At 44.5% G+C, this 13,664-nt stretch overlaps 1 protein-coding gene across 4 annotated transcripts in view; it reads right to left on the reverse strand.

The window, feature by feature from the left end:
- The window catches only part of LOC122686638 (guanylate cyclase soluble subunit beta-2-like), a 35,651-nt gene that overhangs the window by 14,406 nt on the left and 7,581 nt on the right, over positions 1-13,664 (reverse strand). The window contains exons 5-10 of one of the 4 annotated variants that reach the window (XM_043891820.1): positions 12,978-13,066; positions 11,276-11,492; positions 7,648-7,902; positions 6,508-6,656; positions 5,621-5,767; positions 1,543-1,697 (exon numbers count right to left, since the gene is read on the reverse strand). In XM_043891820.1, coding sequence (XP_043747755.1) covers positions 1,543-1,697; positions 5,621-5,767; positions 6,508-6,656; positions 7,648-7,902; positions 11,276-11,492; positions 12,978-13,066 — 1,012 coding nt within the window. Of the gene's footprint in view, positions 1-1,542; positions 1,698-5,620; positions 5,768-6,507; positions 6,657-7,647; positions 7,903-11,275; positions 11,493-12,962; positions 13,067-13,664 lie in introns of all 4 variants that reach the window. The other 3 variants (XM_043891819.1, XM_043891821.1, XM_043891822.1) reach the window with 3 other exon arrangements.

The raw sequence follows: 13,664 nt of genomic DNA on the forward strand, positions 1-13,664 counted from the left end.
GTCGCATCTCAGATGATGAGATTCAGGCCCTAGTTGCCCAGGATGGAGACCTGGGAGACAGTCAAGGCTCCTCCCTCTTTCTCAGCCCCCATTTCTAGCAATTACCAAATTTAATTGATTTTATCCTCAGATTCCTACCAATGAATGTTCTGGTTCAAACCAAACTCCTAACAAGTCTTGTCTTTCCCTTCTCCTGATGCTCAAATCTGCCCTTACATGGCCTTGAGTGGTCAGTGCCAAGCAGGACCCTGACCTTGCCATTGTGTCCAAGCTCACACTCCTTAGGTGCTCACACTCTTCACCTTCGGTGTGAGCCCTGCCCCTCAGGGAGGCACACAGAGCTCTCCCCACTTTCTGCCTCACAGCTTCCACCCCAGCAAAGCTAAATCATTTATAGTTCTCTGTCCTTATTCTACATCTGTGTTTGTACTGCTGAATATTCACTCCAATATCCCAGTTTAGGCTAAACTCTGCTCTGGAACTCCTTGTTGAAGACCCAGCTTGGGAAACTCCCTTCTCCACAAAACACACAGTAACTCCCACATGGGAATGGGGATTATTCTCATTGGGAATGCATGGGGATGGACAGTTAAAGCCGACCCCCCAGGTTCTATCCAGGCCATTTCCTTTCTAGCCAACTTGCGACCCGAAGCGAGTAAGTTACCTCTTTGGGCCTGATTTTTTTTTTTTTTTTTTTTCTCATCTGTAGATGAGAACAACAATAGTAGATCTTCATAGGGTTGTTCCAACAGTAAATGGACTAACATCTGTTGACGAGGGCTTCCCTTGTAGTTCAACCGGTAAAGAATTTGTCTGCCGTGCAGGAGCCCTGGCTTCGATCCCTGGGTCGGGAAGATCCCTGAAGAAGGAAATGGCAACCCACTCCAGTATCCTTGCCTGGAAAATCTCATGGATACAGGAGCCTCATGGGCTGCAGTCCATGGGGTCACAAAGAGTCAGGCACGACTGAGCGACTAACACTTACTTACTTATGTTGACGAACTTGGAGAATGTGGCCTCTAACAAGTTCTCAGCAAACTGTAAGTATTGTTTCATGTATATCGTGACCACTGCACTTCTCACACTTTAAAAAAATAATTATCTGTGAATCTTTCTTTCTTCCTGCACTACACCAGGGGTCAGCAAACTTTTTTTCTTCATAAGAGACCAGATAGGAAATATTTTAAGCTTTAGGGACCACAGTCTCTGTCTCAACGACTCAGCGCTGCTGTGGTAGCATGATGCAGCCATGGATAAGATGCTCGTAAAGATCCCAGCTGGGTTTCAATAAAACTTTATTTACAAAAACAAGCAATGGCTGAGATAACAGCCCATGACTATAATTTGTCAGTTCCTGAACTGGACCACATGTTCTTTGAGAGGAAAAATTATCTCATGGTAGAGGCTCAACAATATTAATTGTCTGCCACAAGGTCCTCTGTAAGCGTGGCTGGAAGTATACTGCCCTCATCTGATGGCTGAGAGGCACTCTGTACCTTCTGGGAGGAGAAGGGGCAAAGAGAGGCATGAATAAGTGGTCACCTGTAGGTCGTGGGGCTGAGATGCACTTTGTTGGGAAGCCCATGACTTTCCATCCGAGAGGCTGTGTTCACAGTGTCTCCAAACGAGCAGTACCGCGGCATCTTGTCCCCCACGACACCTGCCAAGACTGGTCCCATGTGGATGCCCACTCTGATCTGCACAGAGAGAACCTGACTGAAAAGGGACCATCAGATACTCTTATTTTTACTCTTAAGTTGAGGCATAATTTACGTAAAATAAAAAAGACTTCAAGGTATTTAGCTCCACCAGTTTGGCAAATACCCCTGAGCCACCAATCAAAATCAAACACAGACTGTCTTCATCACCTTGCAAAATTATCTCGTCCCCTTTCCAGTTAAGTTCCATCTCTCCCTGCAGAGGTCACCACTTTCTTATTTCCTCTCCCCAAGAGGAATTTTCCTGTTCTCCAACTTCACATACATGGCGTCATGTACCATGTTCTGTTTTGTATCAGACTTCATTTCTCAAAATCCATGTTTCTGAGATTCACCCATAGTATATGTATCAGCAGTTCATTCTTTTACTTCTAAATACTATTCTGTTGTAAGAATTACATCACAATGTATTAGTCCAGTCTTCTCTTCATGAACATTTAGGTTATTTCCCATTTGGAGCTGTTATGAACATTCTCATACAGATCTTTTTGTGGACATACATTTTTCATTTTTCTTAGGAAAATATCTAGAAATGGAACTCTGGAATCACAAGGTAGAGGTATACATGAAGGACAAATATTTTTCCCATTCTGTGACTTTATATATACATTCTTCCTTAATAAGCAGACATTTAAAGTTTTGATGAATGTATTAGTCTGCTAGGGCCAACAAAATGCCACAACTGAATGATTTAAACAACAGAAATTTATTTTCTTATAGCTCAGAAGTCTGGAAATCCAAGACCAAGGTGTCGGCAAGTTTGATCCTGAGGTCCCTCTCCTTGGCTTGCAGATGGCTGCCTTTTTGCTGTGTTCTCACACTGTCTCTCCCCTGTGTATACACATCCTTGGTATCTCTTCCTGTCTCCAAGTTTCTCTTCTTATTAAGGACACCAGTCAGATTGGAGTAGAACTCACCATAACAGCCTGATTTTGACTTGTTCACCTCTCTAAAGGCCCTGTCTGCCAACACAGTCCAATTCAGTCACCTTCATGAGGTAGCAGGGATTAAAGCATCAGCAAGTGAGTTTCATATGTACCTTGGAGCAATGTGTCATGGGTTCTCTTTCCCTAACAGTACCCTTCCATGGGCCAGCAACTTGTGTTTCGGGAAGGCCCCATATACTTCTGGAACTGGAGATCTCTCTCAGGTCTCCTCCCCTATCCATAGCCTTTGACTGAATGAACCTATGCATTTGTGAAGATCTGTGGGGAAAATGTTGGTAAATGGGTAGAGACTCTGTGGCTAGAACTTATCAAAGTCAAGCTCTTTGGGATTCTAACCCGTCATTCCAGCTCCAAGATGGCCATGAAAATGTCACTCAACTTTAGGCAGGTTTCATCTTGCCTCCCCTTTGGTGGCTTATTTCTGCTGCTGTCTCCTAGGGAAGAACCATCATGGGTGTCCTCTTGAAAGGTCTTGCCACTTTCTGGAATTTGGTTCATCTCTATTTCTTTGCTATGTGATTTTTTTTTTTTTTTTTTTTTTTTTTTACAAAAAAACTACCCCAGTGGTTCAGCAGTAAAGAATCTGCCCTCAATGCAGGAAACACAAGAGACTTGGGTTCATTCCCTGGGTCGGGAAGATCCCCTGGAGGAGGGCATGGCAACCCACTCTAGTATTCTTGTCTGGAGAATCCCATGAACAGAAGAGCCTGGTGGGCCATAGTCCGTGAGGTCACAAAGAGTCGGACACAACTGAGCATGCATGTGGAAACAGAATTCTCTTGCAGCTGTCTACATCCCAATCAGGTTTACTTGTCTTTTCATCTTTCCATGCCAGATTTTCTTTTCCTTAAAATAAGATTTTAAACTCTTTTCTCTGAATCCTTTAAAGCACCTTACTTTCATGCAAGAGTGACCTCAGCAAATGTGGATTATAGGCTTTACAAGTGACAGAATGAAAGATCTCAATGAGTATTAATTTTAAAACTGCAGAAGTAGCAGCACAATTCTCTTAAGGGAGAGGGTGTCTCCAGCCCTTTCCTCTACTTCCTTAAATAAACTCACATGATATGCAGTTTCTGGTGGATATTTAATGAGGCTCATATGTCACTATTCTTTTTTTTTTTTCTTTTTACTATTTATTTATTTGGCTGTGCCAGGTCTTAGCTGCACATACGGGATCTTTAGTTGCTGCATGTGAGATCTCGTTCCCTAACCAGGGATTGAACCCGGGCCCCCTGCATTGGGAGCATGAAGTCTTAGCCACTGGACCACCAGGGAAGTCCCTATTCCCTATTTCTATCCTTAGAATTGATAACATCTTTTCTTCTTTTTTATCCCCCCTTGGTATGTTCACTATGCAAGTTTCCAGGAATTCATTGTTCATTTTCAATCATATTGATGTAGCACTATTACCATCTCTGTTGCCATGCCTCTTTCACAAACAGACAGACACTCTATTTACACAACAGTGTATTTTCCATATTCTTCAGTGGATTTCATTGGGGGTTTTTAGGTGGCGCTAATGGTAAAGAACCTGCCTGCCAGTGCAGGAGAGACATAAGAGATGCAGGTTCGCTCCCTGGGTCAGGAAGATCCCCTGGAGGAGGGCATGGCAACCCACTCCAGTGTTCTTGCCTGGAGAATCCCATGGACAGAGGAGCCTGAGGGCTACAGTCCATAGAGTCGCACAGAGTTGGACAAGACTGAAAGGATTTAGCATGCACAAATGTGCTCTCATTAGAATTCTTTAACCAAAACACTTATTTCTGACCTTGTCTCTTCTCTCTCATTACCTCCCTTCCTGATTTTTTATTTATGACATTGTGGGTTTTATACAACAGCTGTCTCTGTGTGTTTGCAATGGGCCGGTATCATGGACATGACGTGTGACCAGCTTTTGCTCTGAAGACTGCCACAGACACCACTGGCAGTACCTGCAGTACTTCTCAGCTTCTAAATCGTTAAGGTGATGGTGAATGTGGCACATTTCAGAATCCCCCATACAGGGGCGATCGCTAGGGAAAATCCTACTCCGTCTTATAGTTGGCTTTGTTTTTAGCTGGCTGTTTAGTTGATTGCACAGATCTGATTGACAGCAGCTGCGAAGGGACCTCGATTTTTAGAGGACAGAGACTCTGCTCCAAACCACCTTGGGACCACTGGGATCAGCCGAGCAGACAGAAGACGGCATTTACTTTTCATCATCAAAAGCGTCCAACTTTTATAGTGTGAACAAACTTCTATACTTGGAAAAGCAGCTTCCTGTGTTCCTGTGAGAAAGGCGAGCAGATGTCTCACTCGTGGCCACGTGCTGGAGGGAAAGCTATTGTGAATATCTTACGGCACCACGGTGTCTGGCCTGCTGGCTGGAGGCAGTTTCACACCTCAGCCTGAGTTCCGAACCCGTCAGACGGCATGTCGGATACACAACTTCCCTAAGTGAAGAGAAGTTGGCTGTTTAGTCAACCTGAACCACTTGTTGAAAATGCTCGAGCAAAAAGGCAGGAATTGGAAAGGAGCTGGCTTCCTAAGGATGGAGCTCCACAAAGCCAGGGTGAGGGACAAAGGAAGCCTGCGTTAACCCCATCATAACCGCGAACTCTGAAGCCTCTTCTCAAATTTGAGAGAAGCTGAGGCAATAACCTGGAGAAGAGAATGGCAACCCACTCCAGTATTCTTGCCTGGAGAATCCCAGGGACAGAGGAGCCTGGTGGGCTGCCGTCTATGGGGCTGCACAGAGTTGGACACGACTGAAGCGACTTAGCAGCAACAGCAGAGGCAATAACACCCTAATATCTCTGTTACTTTAATGTATGCACGAGAAGAGACGAGTTGGGAGAAATGACCCATTTTAATTACTGTCACATACCGAGGAGCCATCTGAGCAGACTAATAGACTTCTACTATATTGTGTGAGGTAACTGGTATTAAGCAAAGAACTCGGTTGCTCTCTACCTGGATGGGTTCTCCGGTAACAGGATTCATCACTTCTTTTGCAGAAATCCTCAGCCCCAAGGCAAAGTTTGCTACCCTCTGAGCATGGCTTCTAACAGGCACTGGTACACCCCCCACCACCATATAAGCATCTCCTATTGTTTCCACCTATAAGGGGGGAAATACGAGGGAATTCAGAGGATTCTCTTAATGCACTAAATATAACACTACATTTTTTTTTTTTTTTTTTTGGTCATTCTCTGGTAAAGAACCTGCCTGCCAACGCAGGAGAACCAGGTTTGATCCCTAGGTTAGGAAGACCACCCCCCTGCCCCCGGAGAAGGAAATGGCAAACCACTACATTATTCTTGCCTGAAAAATCCCAAGGACAGAGGAGTCTGGTGGGCTACAGTCCATGGGGTCACAAAGAATCAGACATAACTGAGTAACTAACACACACATATTGACAGAAGGACCATATTAAAAGCTGGTGGTTATTTTCTATGGATGTGAGGAGCATGAGGGAGGGTGAGGTGAAAAAAAAAAAGACTCAGGAGATGCCATGAGGGAGCCAAAATTTCTTTCTGCTTTTGGCAGAGGCAAGTCCCAGAGAGGACGAAGCTGTCTATTAGATCCACATATAATGCTATGTATTAGATACACATTTAGGTCAGACTTGCTGCTGAAATGAAGGCATAGTATTCTCTGGGAAAACAGCATGCCTCTTGAAGGCAAGCTTAGCATTGGGCAGTATAGAAGGATTTTTGAAAAATTTAAATTTTTAGTTCTTTCTCCCATCCCCTCTGGCATCCACACCAAACCCCAGACCAGAGAGGGGAGAGGAAAAATGAAGACCCAACACCAGGTATGCGCCCTGCCCTGGCACACACGGACACACACAGCCTTACCTTGTAGACCTCATGGACACTGGTTAACCTGTCAAACTTGGAGTACATTGAATTCAGCATGTTCACTATCTGAATAGGTTCGCAGGCAGCACAGATGTTCGTAAACGTCACCACGTCGCTGAAGAGAATCGTGCAGGTTTTAAATTCTCCTGCAACATAAACCAGGTGTCAGGGACAGCCAAGGATGTAGAATAACAAGTCTATTAATTCTGGATTCGAGTAGCCTTTAGGAACCAAATCTGACCGTGGTTCAGGGAGAAGGAGCCAGGTCTGCATCACCATGCACCACCCACCCACCAGACATCTGTTGCGTGTCTGTTATGAGCTGGTCATCGTGCTGGTGGAATTGTATGATATGAAGCAGACAGGGGTCCTTGCCATAAGGAGTGCCTAGTCTAGGGAAGGAGACAGAGTGCAAACAAACACTTAATAAGATGTGCAGACCACCGGGGGATGTCAGGATGGTCTGGGTGGGCACTGGCTTACCTCCATGAAGGGGAGATTACTACCAGAGGTACACCCCCTCAGAACTCAGCAGGCACCCCTTCACCATGTACCCCGTGTTTCAGGGACAACACCCTGCCGTGTTTACCCTTAGAGTGCCTTACCTTGACTATGAGTTTGGAATAAACATGGCCTTCTTCCCTCTAGAAAAAGCTTGCTCTCCCAGAATGGTCCTTAGGGGCATCCCTTTATTTATTTAGCGTGACTGTATCAGCTTCCCTAGTGGCTCAGATGGTGAAGAATCTGCCTGCAATGTGGGAGACCTGGATGCTGGGGACCTGGGTTGGGTTCCATCCCTGGGTGGGGAAGATCCCCTGGAGAAGGGAAGGGCTACCCACTCCAGCATTCTTGCCTGGAGAATTCCATGGGCAGAGGAGCCTGGCTAGCTACAGTCCATGGAGTTACAGAGAGTCAGACACGACTGAGCCACTGACACTTTCACCACCATGTCATTTCCAATTATGGTGAAGAACCCTATATGGTCACTGTATCATTATTCTAAAGATAGAAAGAAAAAAGCTAGGCTATGGAGCTTAAGTAATGAGCCCAAGACCACAGTTGCTAACAAGGATGGAGGCAGACTTCAAACCCTGACCCGCCTGGTTTCAGAGCGGGAGCCCCCGGGGCCCCCCTCACCTGTGGCGACCTTCCTGCCCTCCTTCAGCTGGTTGGCCACGTGCTCAGGCAACATGGCGTACAGCGAGGCCTCCGTCTTCTTTTCCGCGGCCAAGTGCGTAGAGAGGACCCGCAGCTCCTCCTCCTTCCTCTCCAGCTGTTTGGACAGCTCGATCTCCGCCAGGCGCTGCCGGTTGAGGAGGATGAGGTCCCTGGTGGGGTCGTGGGGGGCGGTGTCGGAGACGTGCATCCTCCAGCTCCTGCAGCCTGCGGAGCCTGGGGGAGCACAGGTACATCATGCAGCGCAGGGGCTCCATCCAGACCATCTGGCCTTCCCGCCCGGGACAGAGATGGGACAAGGCGGCATGTCACACGGCGCCGCGACCGTCGCCCCCACGGCCCGCCCTGCTCGCCGGCTTAGGCGCGCTCCTCCCCTGTCCGCCGAAGGTCCTCCAAGTCCTCTCCTTTCCTCCTGTCTCTACATCCCCACTCCTGCTCTGTCCACGGCAGCGCGCTCCAGGGCGGCTTTTCTTACCTTGAAGGGACTCCCGTCCATGACCTCCAAACGACCTTTCCTCTCTAACACCCTTTTCCTCGCTCAGCCCTTCTCCCATTGAAGGGCGTAGAGCGAATCCTGCTTACTGGAATCTCACTTCTGGGGACTTTTCTGACCCTGCTTTCACTTAGATTTCTCCTACCTCTTTCCATCTCTCCTTTAGGACTTTCACTCATCCCTTAGATCCTGGCATCAGTGCACCCCAACTGCACTCCCACAGTGAATTTATGGAAAAACCTTGTTTCTTGGACTCAAGATACCTATTACTTTTAACAATTAATGTCTATTCTCTTATTATAAAAGCAGTAGACATTCACTGCAGAAAATGCAAGAAAATGGAAGAAAATAATAAAAATCACCCACAGTCACATCACAGATAATTACTGGTAATATTTGGGGGTATATCTTTTTACTACCAAAAAATGGGATTATCAGCCATTTCTGTGTATAATCTCAATTTTTCACTTAAATTCTATAATATTCTTTCATAGCATTAAATATGGATAGGCATTATTGTTTGCTGGGTACATGGATTATACTGTACTTTATTTAAGCAATAAGCTAACATTGAGTATATTATGTCTATTTCATCATTCCATATACAGTGAACAACCTTGAAGCACATCATTGTGCATAATTGTGGCTATTTGTTAAAGGATATATTCTTAGACAAAAATATGCTCATTTCAAGATTTTTAATACATATTGCTAAATTGCCCTCTAAATTGTGACAGTTTATATAGCTCTGGGAGTTGGTGATAGACAGGGAGGCCTGGTGTGCTGTGGTCCATGAGGTTGCAAAGAGTCGGACATGACTGAGCAACTGAACTGAACAGTCCTTATTACAATGATTTTTTTTTATTATTGTCTATTAGGTGTTTATACATGGATGTCTGCAACTGGGCTCACCTTTAGTCCCATCTACAAATCTTCTCTTTTTTCTTTTTTATCACAGACATTTTTAGTTCCTACCATGACTCGGGCACACTGCTGTAGGTATGGAAGAGGATACAGCAGTGACCCAAACTGACAAAGTTGCTCAAGTTGTCAATACCATCTTTCCTTAATCACATATTTATGACCAGTTACCTAAGCAAGAAAGCTAATAATTACCCAAATATTCTCTTTTTTAACCTCTACATCCAGTCACCAATTTCTGCCTTAATTCCCTCGTGAATCTGTTCCCCCGTCACCACCCCAGACTCACTGCTTGGCTGCACTCAGCATTCTGAGCTTCCCACCTGCTCTCCAGGGCAGCATCCCCTGGCCTCCCAGGCTCCATCTTCTCAACAGCCTGGTCCATCCTTCACGTGCGTCCAGAATGACCATTCTAAACCTCAAATCTGATCATGGTAGACACGTAAAAAATGTCTCCAACTACAGAATAAAGCTCAAGTCCTCATCTTACCAGCCTCTTCTCCCATCATTCCACTCTAAAATTCAATCAGGGTTCTCAGAACATGTCAGTTTCCTCTCAGATGTCCCCACCATGCTGCCTGTGTTTATGCCTACAATACCTACTAGTCCAATAGAAAGCTCAAAGTATGTGCGCCTTGTGGCATGTTAAAAAATTAACTCAAAACGGGTCAAAGACCAAATGTAAGAGCTAAACCAATAAAACCCTTAGAAGAAATCATAACAAAAGCTTCATGACGTTGGATTTGGCAATGATTTCTCTAATGTGACACCAAAACCACAGGCAACAAAAGGAAAAATAGGTAAATTAGAGAATATCAAAATTAAAAGCTTGTGTGCAAACAATATGATCAACAGAGTGAAAAGAAAACCAAAGGGTGGGAGAAAATATTTGCAAATCATAAAGGGTTAATATCCAGAATATATGAAGAACTCTTACAACACAATAAAATCTAAACAACTTAATTGAAAAATGGACAAATAATTTGAATAGACATTTCTCCAAAGAAGATATACAAATGGCACTCAACATCACTAATTGTTAGGGAAATGCAAACTAAAACCATGGTGAGATACCATTTCATAACCATTAGGATAATATTATTAAAAAAAAAAAAACAATAACAGAAAAGAACAAGTATCCTTGAGAAAGTAAACAGATTGGAACCCTTGTGAACTACTGATGGAAATATAAAATGGTGCAGCAGCTGTAGAAGACAGTATGGCAGTTTCTCAATAAATTAAAAATAGAATTGCCATACAATCCAGCAATTCCACTTTTGGATATATACTGAAAGGAACTGAAAATAGGGACTCAATGAAACATCTGTACACCCATGTTCCCAGGAGCATTATTCATTATTCAAAAAGTGGAAGCAACGCAATGATCCACTGACAGATGAGTGAATAAGTATAGTCTACACATGTGGGAATAATATAATAATTCAGCCTTAAGGAGGAAGGGAATTCTGACATGTGACAACAAGGATGAACCTTGAGGACACTATGCTAAGTGAAAAACGACAGTCACAAAAGGACAAATACTATATGATTCCACTTATATTAGGTACCTAAATTAATCAGATTCATAGAGACAGAAAGCAGAGTAGTGGTTGTCAGGATGTGGGGTTGGGGAAAACAAGGAGTTGGTGTTTCATGAGCATAGAGTTTCAGTTTTGCAAGATGATTAACTTCTGGAGACGGATGGTGGTGTTTGCACAACTTTGTGAATGCACTTACCACTACTGAACTGTACACTCAAAAAGGGTTAAAATGGTAAACTTCACATTCTGTAAATTTTACTATAATTGAAACAAAGCCAAAACAAAAATGTGTGCCCTAGTAACAGTAGGGCAGACGATCACGTTACCAATTAAAGGACAGACCATTACTTGAGTACAAATAGTACCACCTGCATTCTGAAAATTCTGGTAACAGAGACCAGAACCTTATAATTACATATAAATATAATCAGAGTTCCTTTATGCCTAAACTAGACATGGTTTGAAGAAATAAAATATATTGCTACCAGATGAAGCCAAATGGAAAAAACATACGCTGCTGTCAAAGTAGTCCCCCACTTTTTAGCCAACTATTTTGAGGAAATTAGAAAACTGCTTCTTCCCTTTCTGTCTGGTCTCCCAGGGCAGAGAGCAACTGGGAGGAGCAAGTTACTACCTCGGAGTTTGAGCGCGGGCTGACTTCTCCAGGCTGCAGGCAACATCTCCCTGCGCGCCTTCAGGACAAATTGACTGTTGATAAATTTGCAGATGCTGAAAATGTTGAAGGCGACTTGGGGATGGACGATGGAGAAGTACTCATCTAATCGAATCTTCTGGGTTTGGAGACCCGGGACATACTTCTGAATGCTCACTCTGGCTTGTTTGACCTGCAGCTATCCACAGGGGACACGCGTGAGACCGCAGAAGAGGCGGCAACATGAACAGTAAACATTCCCCTAGAACTAGCACACCCCGCCATGCTTTGTGACTCGCTAGGGGTGAAGGGAATGGAGTAAATACCACGGTAGTAATGAAACATTTAAAAGGCAAACCTGCAGCTGACCTCTGAAAGAGAAAAGAACAGCATGGGAGTGCCTGAAAGCACATTCATTTCTTGACTCACAAGAAAGAGGTTAAAGCTGGCCATGGGGATAATAGTTCATTCCTAGCTTTAGTCCTCTCTTCTGTCTTTTTCTCTGTCTCTTTGGATTAACTAATAAAGGAACGAGAAAATTCTGTAGCTTGGACCTGACACCCAGATCAGGATGAAGAAAGGAATTCATGATGGAGATGGGGTCACCTTTCACTGACCTCTCCAGGGAACACACAGAAGGAAAAAACAAAATAAGTATATGTCCTTTACATACAAAGTCCAATGCCAACCCAGGTTATCCAGGAACACTTAAATTAACTTCACTTTGTCAGGCTATAGAAATCAACCTAACCATATGGAATAAGGGTCATTAAATTGTCTATTTCTATGCCCAAAACCTAAAATGAAAGGGAGTGTTTAAGTAGATCACAATTTTAAATGTTAATAGTAGCAGTAATAATAATAATACTAATATCCTCATGGCATTGGGGGAAAGTCATAGTACATAGCTTTATAATGTATAGTTGTTTCACACAGGGGTGTTTGATTTTCTCAGATCATAAATTCTTTGCAGCCAGAGATGACCCTCACGTGATGTTTACTCAAACATCACAGAATCTGTATCCAGCAGCTACTGGTAAGGGATCATGTGACATATATATGCATTCACATAAATATCAAGAATAGCTGAAGGCATTTTTGACTGGCAATTTTTGGACCAAATTTATTTTGCCCTTTAAATGAGTTTATAATTCAATTTTATCAATCAATTTTATCCAAGGAAACTGACCACACTTAAACGGTCACTGTCTACCACCCCTCCCACAGAACAGTGGATACAGGCCTCTCCCCTCCTTCAAGATGCAGAAAGACAAGCCTGGTGGAACTCAGCCATCCATGGTGGCTGCAAAGATGGGGAGTGGTCACATTTAGAATCCCACCCTGCCACTGCTGCTGTGGGCTTTTGTCTCTTGCTGGAGTGACTTCAGTGTCCCTTCTATTTTCTCTAATGGCAAATTTGCTCATGCACCCACTGGTTCAAACCCACTGGAACTGCTCCCTTCTGTATCCATCAAGAAGATGCTGCCTTCTGGTTTCTGGAAGATGCCACAATGAAAAGGAAGGTAGCAGTCTTGCCAGGCTAAATCCTAGCCTTCCAAACCCTGAGTACTCCTTGGGGACTTGAAAGTCCCCACCAGCTGTCGAAGACTATGAGACTTACTCCCCTCCCCAGCCTATCCCCAGTTCAAGAGAGACAAGACCCCCTTACTGATTCATCAAATACCACATGGAAGGGAAAAGCAGTGCAGAAGGTCTTCGCTTCTATCCAGAGCCGCTCGGGATAAATTGGCTCAAAGGTGTCCCTGAGATGCCCTGGATGGAGAAAAAGAATCCCATTCATTCACAGACAACACTCGGGCCACCAACCCCAGAGACTATCTCAAACGTTTTCCCTGCAAAGCGCAGTCCTGCCCCTCAGCATCTCAAGCTCCCTCAGCATCTCCAGATGGCCACGGCAATTCTGCTTCCAAATTAAAACAAACAGAAAACTTGCTACCAGGTTGAGAAGCGCCCCCCTGCCCCCTGCCAAGTTTCTGCCCGCCACTCAAGGGTTCCTGGGCCAATTGAGTGTGTCTCGCCATGAAAACAGGGCCGGCATTGAATCGCTGACAGCCAGACAATGAGCTTGCGGAGCGCAGCGCGCGCGCCTGGTCTGCATCAGGGACATTTGCCATGGAGCTCTGCAGACTGACAGTTTTGGGTGGCACATGAAAATTTCATCCAACAGCCCTATTTGGCAGGGCGTGGAGATTCGAAATGGAGCCTTTTTGATATGAAAATCTCCTAGACAAAGGATGTCAATTGCATGTTTGACTCGCTTGCGGAGGCTTGAAGGACTCAAAATACAGTCCTTTGAGCACGGTTGATCTTCTCCCAGACACATGTCATCACGACCCATGGTTTATGACTG

Source organism: Cervus elaphus, chromosome 30 (genome assembly GCF_910594005.1).
Source record: "Cervus elaphus chromosome 30, mCerEla1.1, whole genome shotgun sequence".
NCBI lineage: Eukaryota > Metazoa > Chordata > Mammalia > Artiodactyla > Cervidae > Cervus > Cervus elaphus.